General features: G+C 38.0%; 1 protein-coding gene across 1 annotated transcript in view; it reads left to right on the forward strand.

The window, feature by feature from the left end:
* Positions 1–12744, forward strand: part of LOC110473897 (signal-induced proliferation-associated 1-like protein 3) — a 54738-nt gene that overhangs the window by 41280 nt on the left and 714 nt on the right. The window contains exons 17-21 of the mRNA XM_085564728.1: positions 1350–1497; positions 4748–4985; positions 9085–9171; positions 10365–10443; positions 11632–11716. Coding sequence (XP_085420854.1) covers positions 1350–1497; positions 4748–4985; positions 9085–9171; positions 10365–10443; positions 11632–11716 — 637 coding nt within the window. The remainder of the gene's footprint in view (positions 1–1349; positions 1498–4747; positions 4986–9084; positions 9172–10364; positions 10444–11631; positions 11717–12744) is intronic.

A 12744-nucleotide genomic window follows, 5' to 3' on the forward strand; every position in this document is an offset into this window, starting at 1 on the left:
TTTTATTAATTTTAATGGGATTTTTATTGGATTTTTATTGGATTTTTGTGGGATTTTAACAGAATGTTTTGGGATTTATTTTAAAATTTATTTTAATAGATTTTTTTTTGGATTTTAATGGGATTTTACTGGGATTTTTGATGAATTTCAATGGATTTTTATGGGATTTTTACGAAATTCTGCTGAATTTAAATGGGATTTTTAATGGGATTTTTATTGGGATTTTGGGGGATTTAAATGGAATTTTAATGGCATTTTTGTGGGATTTTAATGGGATTTTTTTAATGGGATTTTCATGGGATTTTTTGTATTTTTCCTGAATTTTGTTGGATTTTAATGGGGATTTTTTTATTTTTCCCGGATTTTGATGGGATTTTTGGTATTTTCCCGGGATTTCCATGGAATATTTGGAATTTTTCCGCAGGCAGGTGAACGTTTTCGGGCAGCCGCGGCTCCAGGATTTGAATGAATTTTAATGGGATTTTAATGAATTTTTATTGATTTTAAATGGGATTTTAAATGGGATTTTAATGAATTTTTATTGATTTTAAATGGGATTTAAATGGGATTTTTATTGGGATTTTGTGGGATTTTAATGGAATGTTAATGGGATTTTTAATGGGATTTTAATGGGATTTTTTGTATTTTTCCCGAATTTTAATGGATTTTAATGGGGTTTTTTTTATTTTTCCCGGATTTTGATGGGATTTTTGGTATTTTCCCGGGATTTCCATGGAATATTTGGAATTTTTCCAGGCAGGTGAACGTTTTCGGGCAGCCGCGGCTGCAGGACTTGAATGAATTTTACTGGGATTTTAATGAATTTTTATTGATTTTAAATGGGATTTTAAATGGGATTTTTATTAAGATTTGGGGGGATTTTAATGGGATTTTTAATGGGATTTTCATGGGATTTTTTGTATTTTTCCTGAATTTTAATGGATTTTAAAGGGGATTTTTTTATTTTTCCCGGATTTTAATGGGGATTTTTGGTATTTTCCCGGGATTTCCATGGAATATTTGGAATTTTCCCAGGCAGGTGAACGTTTTCGGGCAGCCGCGGCTGCGGGATTTGAATGAATTTTAATGGGATTTTAATGAATTTTGCTGAATTTAAATGGGATTTTAAATGGGATTTTAAATGGGATTTAAATGAATTTTTATTGATTTTAAATGGGATTTAAATGGGATTTTTATTGGGATTTTGGGGGATTTTAATGGGATTTTCATGGGATTTTTAATGGGATTTTCATGGGATTTTTTGTATTTTTCCCGAATTTTGATGGATTCTGATGGGATTTTTGGTATTTTCCCGGGATTTCCATGGAATATTTGGAATTTTTCCCCAGGCAGGTGAACGTTTTCGGGCAGCCGCGGCTGCGGGCGTCGCTGCGGGATCTTCGCTCCCCCCGGCGCCTCCCGAAATCCTCCATCGAGGACGACCTCAAACGCCTCATCCTGATGGACAATTCCTGCCCCGAGGCCGAGCCCGCCCCGGTGAGACCCAAAATTCCCAAATTTCCCAAAAATTCCCAAAATTCCCCACCCAGAATGCAAAAAACCCCGAGGTTTTAGCCCCAAAAATGGCGAAAAAATCCAATTTTTAGCCCCAAAAATGAGGAAAATTCGGATTTTTTTAGGCTCAAAAGTGAGGAAAAATCAGATTTTTTCCCCCTGAAATTTCCAAATTTACCAAAATTCCCAAAATTCCCAAAGTTCCCAAAATTCCTGAAGTTATAGCCCCAAAAATGGGGAAAAACGGCGAAGAATTGGATTTTTTAGCCCAGAACTGGGAATTTTTTGAGGTTTTTAGCCCCAAAAATGGGAATTTCCCCCTGAAAATTCCCAAAATTCCCAAAATTCCCAACCTCGTAAGTGGAAAAATTCCCAATTTTTCCTCCCAAATTTCGCCAATTCTGCCTCATCCTGATGGACAATTCCTGCCCCGAGGCCGAGCCCACCCTGGTGAGACCCAAAATTCCCCAAAATTCCCCAAATTCCCCAAAATTCCCCAAAATTCCCACATTTCCCCACCCGAAATGCAAAAAACCCCGAGGTTTTAGCCCCAAAAATGGCGAAAAAATCCAATTTTTAGCCCCAAAAATGAGGAAAATTCGGATTTTTTTAGGCTCAAAAGTGAGGAAAAATCAGATTTTTTCCCCCTGAAATTTCCAAATTTACCAAAATTCCCAAAATTCCTGAAGTTATAGCCCCAAAAATGGGGAAAAACGGCGAAGAATTGGATTTTTTAGCCCAGAACTGGGAATTTTTGGAGGTTTTTAACCCCAAAAATGGGCATTTCCCCCTGAAAATTCTCAAATTTCCCAAAATTCCCAAATTTTCGAAATTTTCCAACCTCGAAAGTGGAAAAATTCCCAATTTTTCCTCCCAAATTTCCCCAATTCTGCCTCATCCTGATGGACAATTCCTGCCCCGAGGCCGAGCCCACCCCGGTGAGACCCAAAATTCCCCAAATTCCCCAAAATTCCCAAAATTCCCCCAAATTCCCACATTTCCCCACCCAAAATGCAAAAAACCCCGAGGTTTTAGCCCCAAAAATGGCGAAAAAATCCAATTTTTAGCCCCAAAAATGAGGAAAATTCGGATTTTTTAGCCTCAAAAGTGAAGAAAAATCAGATTTTTTCCCCCTGAAATTTCCAAATTTCCCAAAGTTCCCAAATTTCCCAAAGTTCCCAAAATTCCTGAAGTTACAGCCCCAAAAATGGGGAAAAACAGCGAAGAATTGGATTTTTTAGCCCAGAACTGGGAATTTTTGGAGGTTTTTAGCACCAAAAATGGGAATTTCCCCCTGAAAATTCCCAAAATTCCCAAAATTCCCAAAATTCCCAAAATTCCCAAATTTTCCAACCTCGTAAGTGGAAAAATTCCCAATTTTTCCTCCCAAATTTCCCCAATTCTGCCTCATCCTGAGGGACAATTCCTGCCCCGAGGCCGAGCCCACCCCGGTGAGACCCAAAATTCCCCAAATTCCCCAAAATTCCCCAAATTCCCCAAAATTCCCACATTTCCTCACCCAAAATGCAAAAAACCCCGAGGTTTTAGCCCCAAAAATGGCGAAAAAATCCAATTTTTAGCCCCAAAAATGAGGAAAATTCGGATTTTTTAGCCTCAAAAGTGAGGAAAAATCAGATTTTTTTCCCCTGAAATTTCCAAATTTCCCAAAGTTCCCAAAGTTCCCAAAATTGGGGAAAAACGGCGAAGAATTGGATTTTTTAGCCCAAAACTGGGAATTTTTGGAGGTTTTTAGCCCCAAAAATGGGAATTTCCCCCTGAAAATTCTCAAATTTCCCAGAATTCCCAAAATTTCCCAGAATTCCCAAAATTCCCAAATTTCCCCACCCGAAATGCAAAAGCCCCCGAGGTTTTAGCCAAAAAAATGGCCAAAAAATCCAATTTTTAGCCCCAAAAATGAGGAAAATCAAAATTTTTGACACCAAAAATGAGGAAAAATGGAATTTTTCTCCACGAAATTCCAGAGTTCCTGAAATTCCCAAAATTCCTGAAGTTTTAACCCCAAAAATGGCAAAAATTTGGATTTTTAGCCTCAAAAGTGAGGAAAATTCAGATTTTTTTTCCCTGAAATTCCCAAATTTCCCGACCCAAAATTAAAAAAATCCCGAGGTTTTAGCCCAAAAAAATGGCCAAAAAATCCAATTTTTAGCCCCAAAAATGTGGAAAAATCTGATTTTTTTCCCCATAAATTTGGAGAAAAATTCGAGTTTTTTATCCTGAATTCCCAAAATTCCCGAAGTTTTTCCTGGGAAAAATGGGATTTTTTTTCTCATTTTTCACGGGAAAAATCTGGAATTTTAATCGTTTTTCATGGAAAAAAAAATCCAAAAAATCCCATTTTTAACAGGAAACAATTCCGGGATTTCCCCTTTTTAATGGAAAAAATTGGGAATTTTCTCATTTTAATGGAAAAAAATTGGGAATTTTTTATCATTTTTGATGTGAAAAAATGCAAATTTTTCCATTTTTTCCATGGGAAAAAAATTCCAAAAATTCCCATTTTTCATGGAAAAATTCGGAATATTCTTCATTTTTCATGGAAAAAATTCCGAAAAATTTCCAAATTTTCCATTTGTTATGGAAAGAATTCCAGATTTTTTTTGCATTTTTAATGGAAAATAATTCCAAAACTTCCCATTTTTAATGAAAAAAATGGGGAATTTTCCTCATTTTTCATGGAAAAAAATTGCAAAAATTCCCATTTTTAATGGAAAAACTTGGGAATTTTCCTCATTTTTCATGGGAAAAAAAATCCGGAATTTTTCTGATTTTTCATGGAAAACAATCTGAATTTTCACCCATTTTTAATGGAAAAAAATTCCAAAAATTCCCATTTTTAATGGAAAAAATTGTGAATTTTCCTCCTTTTTTAATGGAAAAAAATTCCGTAATTTTTCTAATTTTTCATGGAAAAAATCGGAATTTTCACCCATTTTTAATGGAAAAAATTCCCATTTTTAATGGAAAAAATTGTGAATTTTCCTCCTTTTTTAATGGAAAAAAATTCCGTAATTTTTCTGATTTTTCATGGAAAAAAATCGGAATTTTCACCCATTTTTAATGGAAAAAATGAGGATTTTTTTCCTGATTTTTCATGGAAAAAATTCCGGACTTTTCCTTCTCCCTCTGGAATCCCGAATTTGCCCCGAATTTCCGCGGGTTTGGGAATTATTTGGGAATTTTTGGGGAATTTTGGGAATTTCCCTCGTTGCAGGCCCTGCAGCGGACGCTGTCGGACGAGAGTCTCTGCGGGGGGCGGCGCCAGAGCCCCAAAAACCCCAAAAACCCCAAAAACCCCAAAAACCCCAAAAACGGCCAAAATCCCCCCAAAATCCCCCCCAAAATCCCCCCCAACTCCGGGAATTCCGGGGGGAACTCCGGGAATTCTTCGGGGAATTCCGGGAATTTCCCGGAGCCGTCGGGACGAGGGCGGAGCCGGCCCCAGAGCCGAGGTGGGACAAGGCGGGATTTGGGGGAAATTTGGGGAATTTTGGGAAATTTTGGGAATTTTGGGGAATTTTGGGGAAATTTTTGGGAGTTTGAGGGGGTTTTGGGAGATTTTGGGGGGATTTTTTGGGGATTTTGGGAACATTTGGGAAATTTTGGGGGATTTTGGGAATTTTGGGAAAATTTGGGGAATTTTGGGGAAATTTTGGGAATTTTGGGGAAATTTTGGGAATTTTTTGGGAGATTTTGGGGAAAATTGGGGAAATTTCAGGGGGATTTTGGGAAAATATGAGAAATTTTGGGGATTTTTTGGGAGATTTTGAGGGAAATTCGGGAGGTTTGGGGAAATTTGGGAATTTTTTGGGAGTTTGAGAGGGTTTGGGGAGATTTTGGGGGGATGTTTTGGGGATTTTGGGAAAATTTGAGAAATTTTGGGGATTTTTTGGGAGTTTTAGGAAAATTTGGGAGATTTGGGGGAAAATTTTGGGGAATTTTGGGGAAATTTTGAGAATTTTGGGAATTTTTTGGGAATTTTTTGGGAGTTTGAGAGGGTTCTGGGAGATTTTGGGGGGATTTTTTGGGGATTTTGGGAAAATTTGAGAAATTTTGGGGATTTTTTGGAGTTTTGGGAAAATTTGGGAGATTTTGGGGAAATTTGGGGAATTTTGGGGAAATTTGAGAAATTTTGGGGATTTTTTGGGAGATTTTGAGGGAAATTCGGGAGGTTTGGGGAAATTTGGGGAATTTTGGGGAAATTTGGGGAATTTTTTGGGAGTTTGAGGGGGTTTTGGGAGATTTTGGGGGGATTTTTTGGGGAGTTTGGGAAAATTTGAGAAATTTTGGGGATTTTTTGGGAGTTTTAGGAAAATTTGGGAGATTTTGGGGGAAATTTGGGGAATTTTGGGGAAAATTTGGGAATTTTGGGGAAAATTTGGGAATTTTTTGGGAGTTTGAGGGGGTTCTGGGAGATTTTGGGGAAAATTGGGGAAATTTCAGGGGGATTTTGGGGGGATTTTGGGAAAATATGAGAAATTTTGGGGATTTTTTGGGAGATTTTGAGGGAAATTCGGGAGGTTTGGGGAAAATTGGGGAATTTTGGGGAAATTTGGGAATTTTTTGGGAGTTTGAGGGGGTTCTGGGAGATTTTGGGGGGATTTTTTGGGGATTTTGGGAAAATTTGAGAAATTTTGGGGATTTTTTTGAGTTTTGGGAAAATTTGGGAGATTTTGGGGAATTTTGGGGAATTTGGGGAATTTTGGGGAAATTTGGGAATTTTTTGGGAGTTTGAGGGGGTTCTGGGAGATTTTGGGGGGATTTTTTGGGAATTTTGGGAAAATTTGAGAAATTTTGGGGATTTTTGGGAGTTTTAGGAAAATTTGGGGAATTTTGGGGAATTTTGGGGAAATTTGGGGAATTTTTTGGGAGTTTGAGAGGGTTTTGGGAGATTTTGGGGGGATTTTTTGGGGAGTTTGGGAAAATTTGAGAAATTTTGGGGATTTTTTTGAGTTTGGGGAAAATTTGGGAGATTTTGGGGAAAATTTGGGGAATTTTGGGGAAATTTTGGGAATTTTGGGGAAATTTTGGGAATTTTTTGGGAGTTTGAGAGGGATTTGGGAGATTTTGGGGGGATTTTTGGGGAATTGTGGGGAAAATTTGGGAAACTTTGGGGGGATTTTTGGGGGATTTTTTTGGGGAATTTTTTGAAAAATTGGGAAATTTTGGGGATATTTGGGAGATTTTGGGGATTTTTTTGGGGAAAATTTGGGAGATTTTGGGGATTTTGGGGGGAATTTGGGAATTTCTGGGGAGATTTTGGGACATTTCAGGGAGATTTTGGGGATTTTTGGGGGAGTTTTGGGGAATTTTTTGAAAAATAGGGAAATTTTGGGGGATTTTGGAAAAATTTGAGAAATTTTGGGGATTTTTGGGAGTTTTGGGAAAATTTGGGAGATTTTCGGGATGATTTGGGGAATTTTGGGGGGAATTTGGGAATTTCTTGGGAATTTTGGGAATTTTGGGGGGATTTTTGCGGAATTTTTTGAAAAATTGGGAAATTTTGGGGGGATTTTGGGAAAATTTGGGAATTTGGGGAATTTATTGTGAGATTTTGGGGAAATTTGGGCATATCTGGGCGTTTTTGGGAAATTTTGGCGAAATTTGGGGATTTGGGGGAATTTTTTGGGAGATTGGGGGAAAATTTGGGAATTTTTTGGGAAATTTTGGGAAAATTTAAAGAGATGTTGGGGGAATTTTGGGGAAAAAATGGGATTTTTTGGGGGAATTTTGGGAAAAATTTGGGAGATTTTGGGATTTTTTGGGAATTTGGGAGATTTTGGGGAAAATTTGGGGATTTTTTGGGAATTTTTTTAAAATTTGGGAAATTTTGGGGGGTTTGAGGAAGTTTTTGGGAGATTTTAGGAATTTTTTTGGGGAATTTTGGGATTGATGAATTTGGGTTGGAAAATCAGGATTTTGGGAGGAAAAATGGGATTTTTTTGGGGGGATTTTGGGTGAAAAAATGGGAATTTTGGGTGGTTTTTAACCTGGATTTTTTGGGATTTTGGGCTGGAATTTTTTGGGAATTTTGGGGAATTTTGGGAACTTTGGGATTGATGAATTTGGGTTGGAAAATTGGGATTTTTGGAGGAAAAATGGGAATTTTGGGGCATTTTTGAGGAGGAATTTTTTGGGGATTGTTGGGAATTTTGGGAATTTTGGGGAATTTTGGGATTGATGAATTTGGGTTGGAAAATTGGGATTTTGGGATGGGTTTTGGGTGGGAAAATGGGAATTTTGGGTGGGAAAATGGCATTTTTGGGTGGTTTTTCACCGTGATTTTTGGGGTTTTGGGGTGGAATTTTTTGGGAATTTTGGGAATTGTTGGGAATGATGGATTTGGGGAATTCCGGTTGAAAAAATGGGATTTTTATTGGGATTTTGGGTGGGAAAATGGGAATTTTGGGTGGGAAAATGGCATTTTTGGGTGGTTTTTCACCGGGATTTTTGGGGTTTTGGGGTGGAATTTTTTGGGAATTTTGGGAATTTTGGGATTGATGAATTTGAGTTGGAAAATCGGGATTTTGGGATGGGTTTTGGGGGGAAAAATGGGAATTTTGGGTGGGAAAATGGGAATTTTTGGGTGTTTTTGACCGGGATTTTTGGGATTCTGGGGTGGAATTTTTTGGGAATTTTGGGAATTTTTGGATTGATGAATTTGGGTTGGAAAATCGGGATTTTGGGATGGGTTTTGGGTGGAAAAATGGGAATTTTGGGTGGGAAAATGGCATTTTTGGGTGTTTTTTTTGACCGGGATTTTTGGGGTTTTGGGGTGGAATTTTTTGGGAATTTTGGGAATTGTTGGGAATGATGGATTTGGGGAATTCCAGTTGAAAAAATGGGATTTTTATTGGGATTTTGGGTGGGAAAATGGGAATTTTGGGTGGGAAAATGGCATTTTTGGGTGGTTTTTCACCGGGATTTTTGGGATTTTGGGGTGGAATTTTTTGGGAATTTTGGGAATTTTTGGGATTGATGAATTTGGGTTGGAAAATCGGGATTTTGGGATGGGTTTTGGGGGGGAAAATGGGAATTTTCGGGGGAAAAATGGGAAGTTTGGGTGGGAAAATGGGAAGTTTGGGTGGGAAAATGGGAAGTTTGGGTGGAAAAGTGGCATTTTTTGGTGTTTTTTGACCGGAATTTTTGGGGTTCTGGGGTGGAATTTTTTGGGAATTTTTGGGAATTGTTGGGAATGATGGATTTGGGGAATTCCGGTTGAAAAAATGGGATTTTTATTGGGATTTTGGGTGGAAAAATGGGAATTTTGGATGGGAAAATGGCATTTTTTGGTGTTTTTTGACCAGGATTTTTGGGGTTTTGGGGTGGAATTTGTTGGGAATTTCGGGAATTGTTGGGAATTATGGATTTGGGTTGGAAAATTGGGATTTTGGGATGGGTTTTGGGTGGAAAAATGGGAATTTTGGGTGGGAAAAATGGCATTTTTGGGTGTTTTTTAACCGGGAGTTTTGGGGTTTTGGGGTGGAATTTGTTGGGAATTTGGGAATTTGGGAATTTGGGAATTTGGGAATTTGGGAATTCGGGTTCCAGGTGCGGCGGCGCCGGCGCTGCTGCCGCTGCCGGACGCGGCCGGGCTGGAGTGGGCGACGCTCGTCAGCGCCGCCAGAGCCTACGAGGGTGAGAACGGGCGGAAAAAGCGGGATTTGGGGAAAAAATGGGAAAAATGGGGAAAAAATGGGAAAAAATGGGGATTTGGGGTTAAAAATGGGGATTTGGGGAAAAACGAGAAAATGGGGATTTGGGGGGAAAATGGGGATTCAGGGGAAAAAATGGGATTTTGGGGGGAAAATTGGGGATTTTGGAAAAAAATGGGGATTTTGGGAAAAACTGGGGATTTTGGGGGAAAATGGGGATTTGGGGGGAAAATGGGGATTTTTGGGAAGAAAAAATGGGAATTTTGGGGGAATTTGGGAATTTGGGGGAAAAAATGGGAATTTTGCTGGAATAAATGGGAATTTTGGGAGGAAAAATGGGAATTTTGGGAAAAAATGGGAATTTTTTGGGGGAAATTTGAGAATTTTGGGAAAAATGGGGATTTTGGGGGAGAAAAAATGGGAATTTTGGGGGGGAAAAAGGGAATTTTTGGGAAAAATGGGGATTTGGGGAAAAAATGGGTATTTTGGGGAAATTTGGGGACAGCATGGGAATTTTGGGGGGAAAAAAAGAATTTTGGGGAAAAATGGGGATTTTGGGGAGAAAAAACGTGAATTTGGGAAAAACGGGGCGAAAAAGCAGGATTTTGGGAAAAACGGGGATTGGGGGGAAATTTGGGAATTGTCTTGGAATTGTGGGAATTGTTTGGGGAAAAAAATGGGGATTTTTGGGGGAAAAAATGGGGATTTTGGGAAAAAATTGGAATTTTGGGGAAATTCGACAATTGTTTGGGAAAATGGGAATTTTGGGGGAAAAGGGGGAAACTTGGGAATTTTGGGAAAAAAATGGGAATTTTGGGGAAGTCTGGAAATTGTTGGGGAAAAAAATGGGAATTTTTGGGGGGAAAAAAATGGGAATTTTGGGTCAATTTGGGGATATTTTTGGGACATTTTTGGGGCTAATTTTGGGATATTTTTGGGGTGTTTTTGGGCTATTTTTTGGGGTGAATTTGGCTGGTTTTGGGTGTTTCTGCTCCCAGTGCAGCGCGCCGTGTCCCTGTTCCTTGGGGCGTTTTTGGGACATTTTTTGGGATATTTTTGGGGTAATTTTGGGATATTTTGGGGCCATTTTTGGGGCCATTTTTGGGATATTTTTGGGGTGTTTTTGGACTATTTTTTGGGGTGAATTTGGGTGGTTTTGGGTGTTTCTGCCCCCAGTGCAGCGCGCCGTGTCCCTGTTCTCCCTGGCCGACCCCGCCCTGAGCCCGGAGCCGCCCCCGGCCCCGCCCCCCCTCAGGTACCAAAACCAACAATTTGGGGCGAAAAAATCCAGTTTTGGGCAAAAAAAATAAATTTGTAATTTGGGGGGAAAAAGAACTCTTGAAATTTGGGAAAAAAAATTGTAAATTTTGGGGGAAAAAATCTAAAATTTTGGGGGAAAAATTATTGAATTTTGGGGGGAAAAAATATTTGAATTTTTGGGGAAAAAATTAATTTTGGGGGAAAAAATTTGAATTTTGGGGAAAAAAAAATCTGAAATTTGGGGGGAAAAAAAATCTGAAATTTGGGGGGAAAATGTGAAATTTTGGGGAAAAAAAATTGAAATTTTGGGGGGAAATTTTGAATTTTTGGTGGAAAAAAAATCTGAATTTTAGGGAAAAAATTTGAATTTTGGAGGTATAGGGGAGGAAAAAAGGGGAAATTTGGGGCAAAAGAACAGAATTTTTGGGGGTTTTGTGGGGTAAAAATTGAATTTTTGGGGATTTTGGGGGGGAATTTAATTTTTGGGGGGGAATATTAAAATTTTGTGGGGGAAAAATCCAAATTTGTGGGGGAAAGTTTGGGAATTTTGGTGGAAAATGCAAATCTGGGCAAATTTTGGGGGAAAATTTGGGAATTTGGGTGAAAAAATCAAATTTTTCAAAGATTTTTGGGATTTAGGGTGAGAATTTGTGGTAAAAATCGGGAATTTTGGGAATTTTGGGTGGAAAAATCAAATCTGGGAGAATTTTGGGGGAAAAATCAGAAATTTGGGTGAAAAATTGAAAATTTGAGATGATTTTTGGGATTTAGGGAGAGAATTTGGGGCAAAAATTGAATTTTTTGGGAATTTTGGGTGGAAAAATCAAATCTGGGGAAATTTTGGGGAAAAATGAGGAATTTGGGTGAAAAATTTAAATTTTTTGAAGATTTTTGGGAGTTTAGGGTGAGAATTTGGGGTAAAAATTGGGATTTGGGGGGAAATTTGGGATTTTTGGGGGAAATTTGGGATTTTTGGGGGAAAATTTGGGAGATTTTAAGGAGAAAATTGGGAATTTTGGGGTGAAAAAATCAAAATTTTTGGGCGTTTGGAGCCGGAATTTGGGTCCAAAATTGGGATTTTTTTCAGCCGGGTTTTTGGGGCCATTTTGAATTTTTTGGGGTCATTTTTGGGTAATTTTGGTTTGGTTTTTTTTTGGTTTTTTCCCCCAAATTTTGGCTGCAGCCCCTCCCCTGCCCCCCTGGACCTGCCGGGCAAAGTTTCCCAGCTGGAGGCGATGCTGAGGCAGCTGCACAGCGACCTGGAAAAGGTGAGAAAAACCCAAAATCCCCATTTTTCACCCCAAAATCCCCTCCAATAATCCATCCTTCCACCCAAAAATCACATTTCCCAAAAAATTCACATTTATTCCCTAAAAACATCACCATTAGTCCCAAAAAAATTGACAATTTTCCCCAAAAAATCACATTTATTTCCCAAAAAAATTCATTTTTTTTCCCTAAAAATAGACATTTTAACCCCAAAAAATTGACATTTTTCCCAAAAAATATCACATTTATTTCCCAAAAAATTGACATTTTTCCCCTAAAAATTCCCATTTTTCACCCCAAAATCCCCTCCAAAAATCCCTCCTTCCACCCAAAAATCACATTTCCCAAAAAGTCACATTTTTCCCCTAAAAATTCACATTTATTCCCCCTCCAAAAAAACCACATTTATTCCCTTAAAAAATCACATTTTTCCCTCAAAATTCTCTCCAAAAATTCATTCTTCCATAAATGACATTTTCCCAAAAAAATCACATTAAGTTCCAAAAAATTCCCATTTATTCCCCATTAAAATTAACATTTTTCCCAAAAAATTCCTATTTATTCCCAGGAAAATTGACGTTTTTCCCCTAAAAATTCCCTTTTTCACCCCAAAATCCCCTCCAAAATTCCATCCTTCCCTCCAAAAATAACATTTCCCAAGAAATTCATTTATTTCCCAAAAAATTCACATTTTTTCACTAAAAATTCACATTTATTTCCTCAAAAATCCAAAAATAATATTTTCCAAAAAAATTCACATTTATTCTCAAAAAAATCCCAATTTTTCCCCTAAAAATTGCCTTTTTTACCCCCAAAGTCCCAAATTTTTTCACTCAAATTTTCCCAAAATTTGGGAATTTCCCAAAAATCTTGTTTTCCACCAAAATATCCAAAATCCCCAAAACATTCCCAAAAATTCCCTTAAAATAGCTCATTTTTTCCCCTAAAAATCTACATTTTTTCCCCAAAATCCCCATTTTTTCACTCAAATTTCCCAAAAAATTGGGAATTTCCCAAAATTCCCCCA

Source organism: Lonchura striata, chromosome 34, assembly GCF_050655825.1.
Source record: "Lonchura striata isolate lonStrDom1 chromosome 34, ASM5065582v1, whole genome shotgun sequence".
Lineage (NCBI taxonomy): Eukaryota > Metazoa > Chordata > Aves > Passeriformes > Estrildidae > Lonchura > Lonchura striata.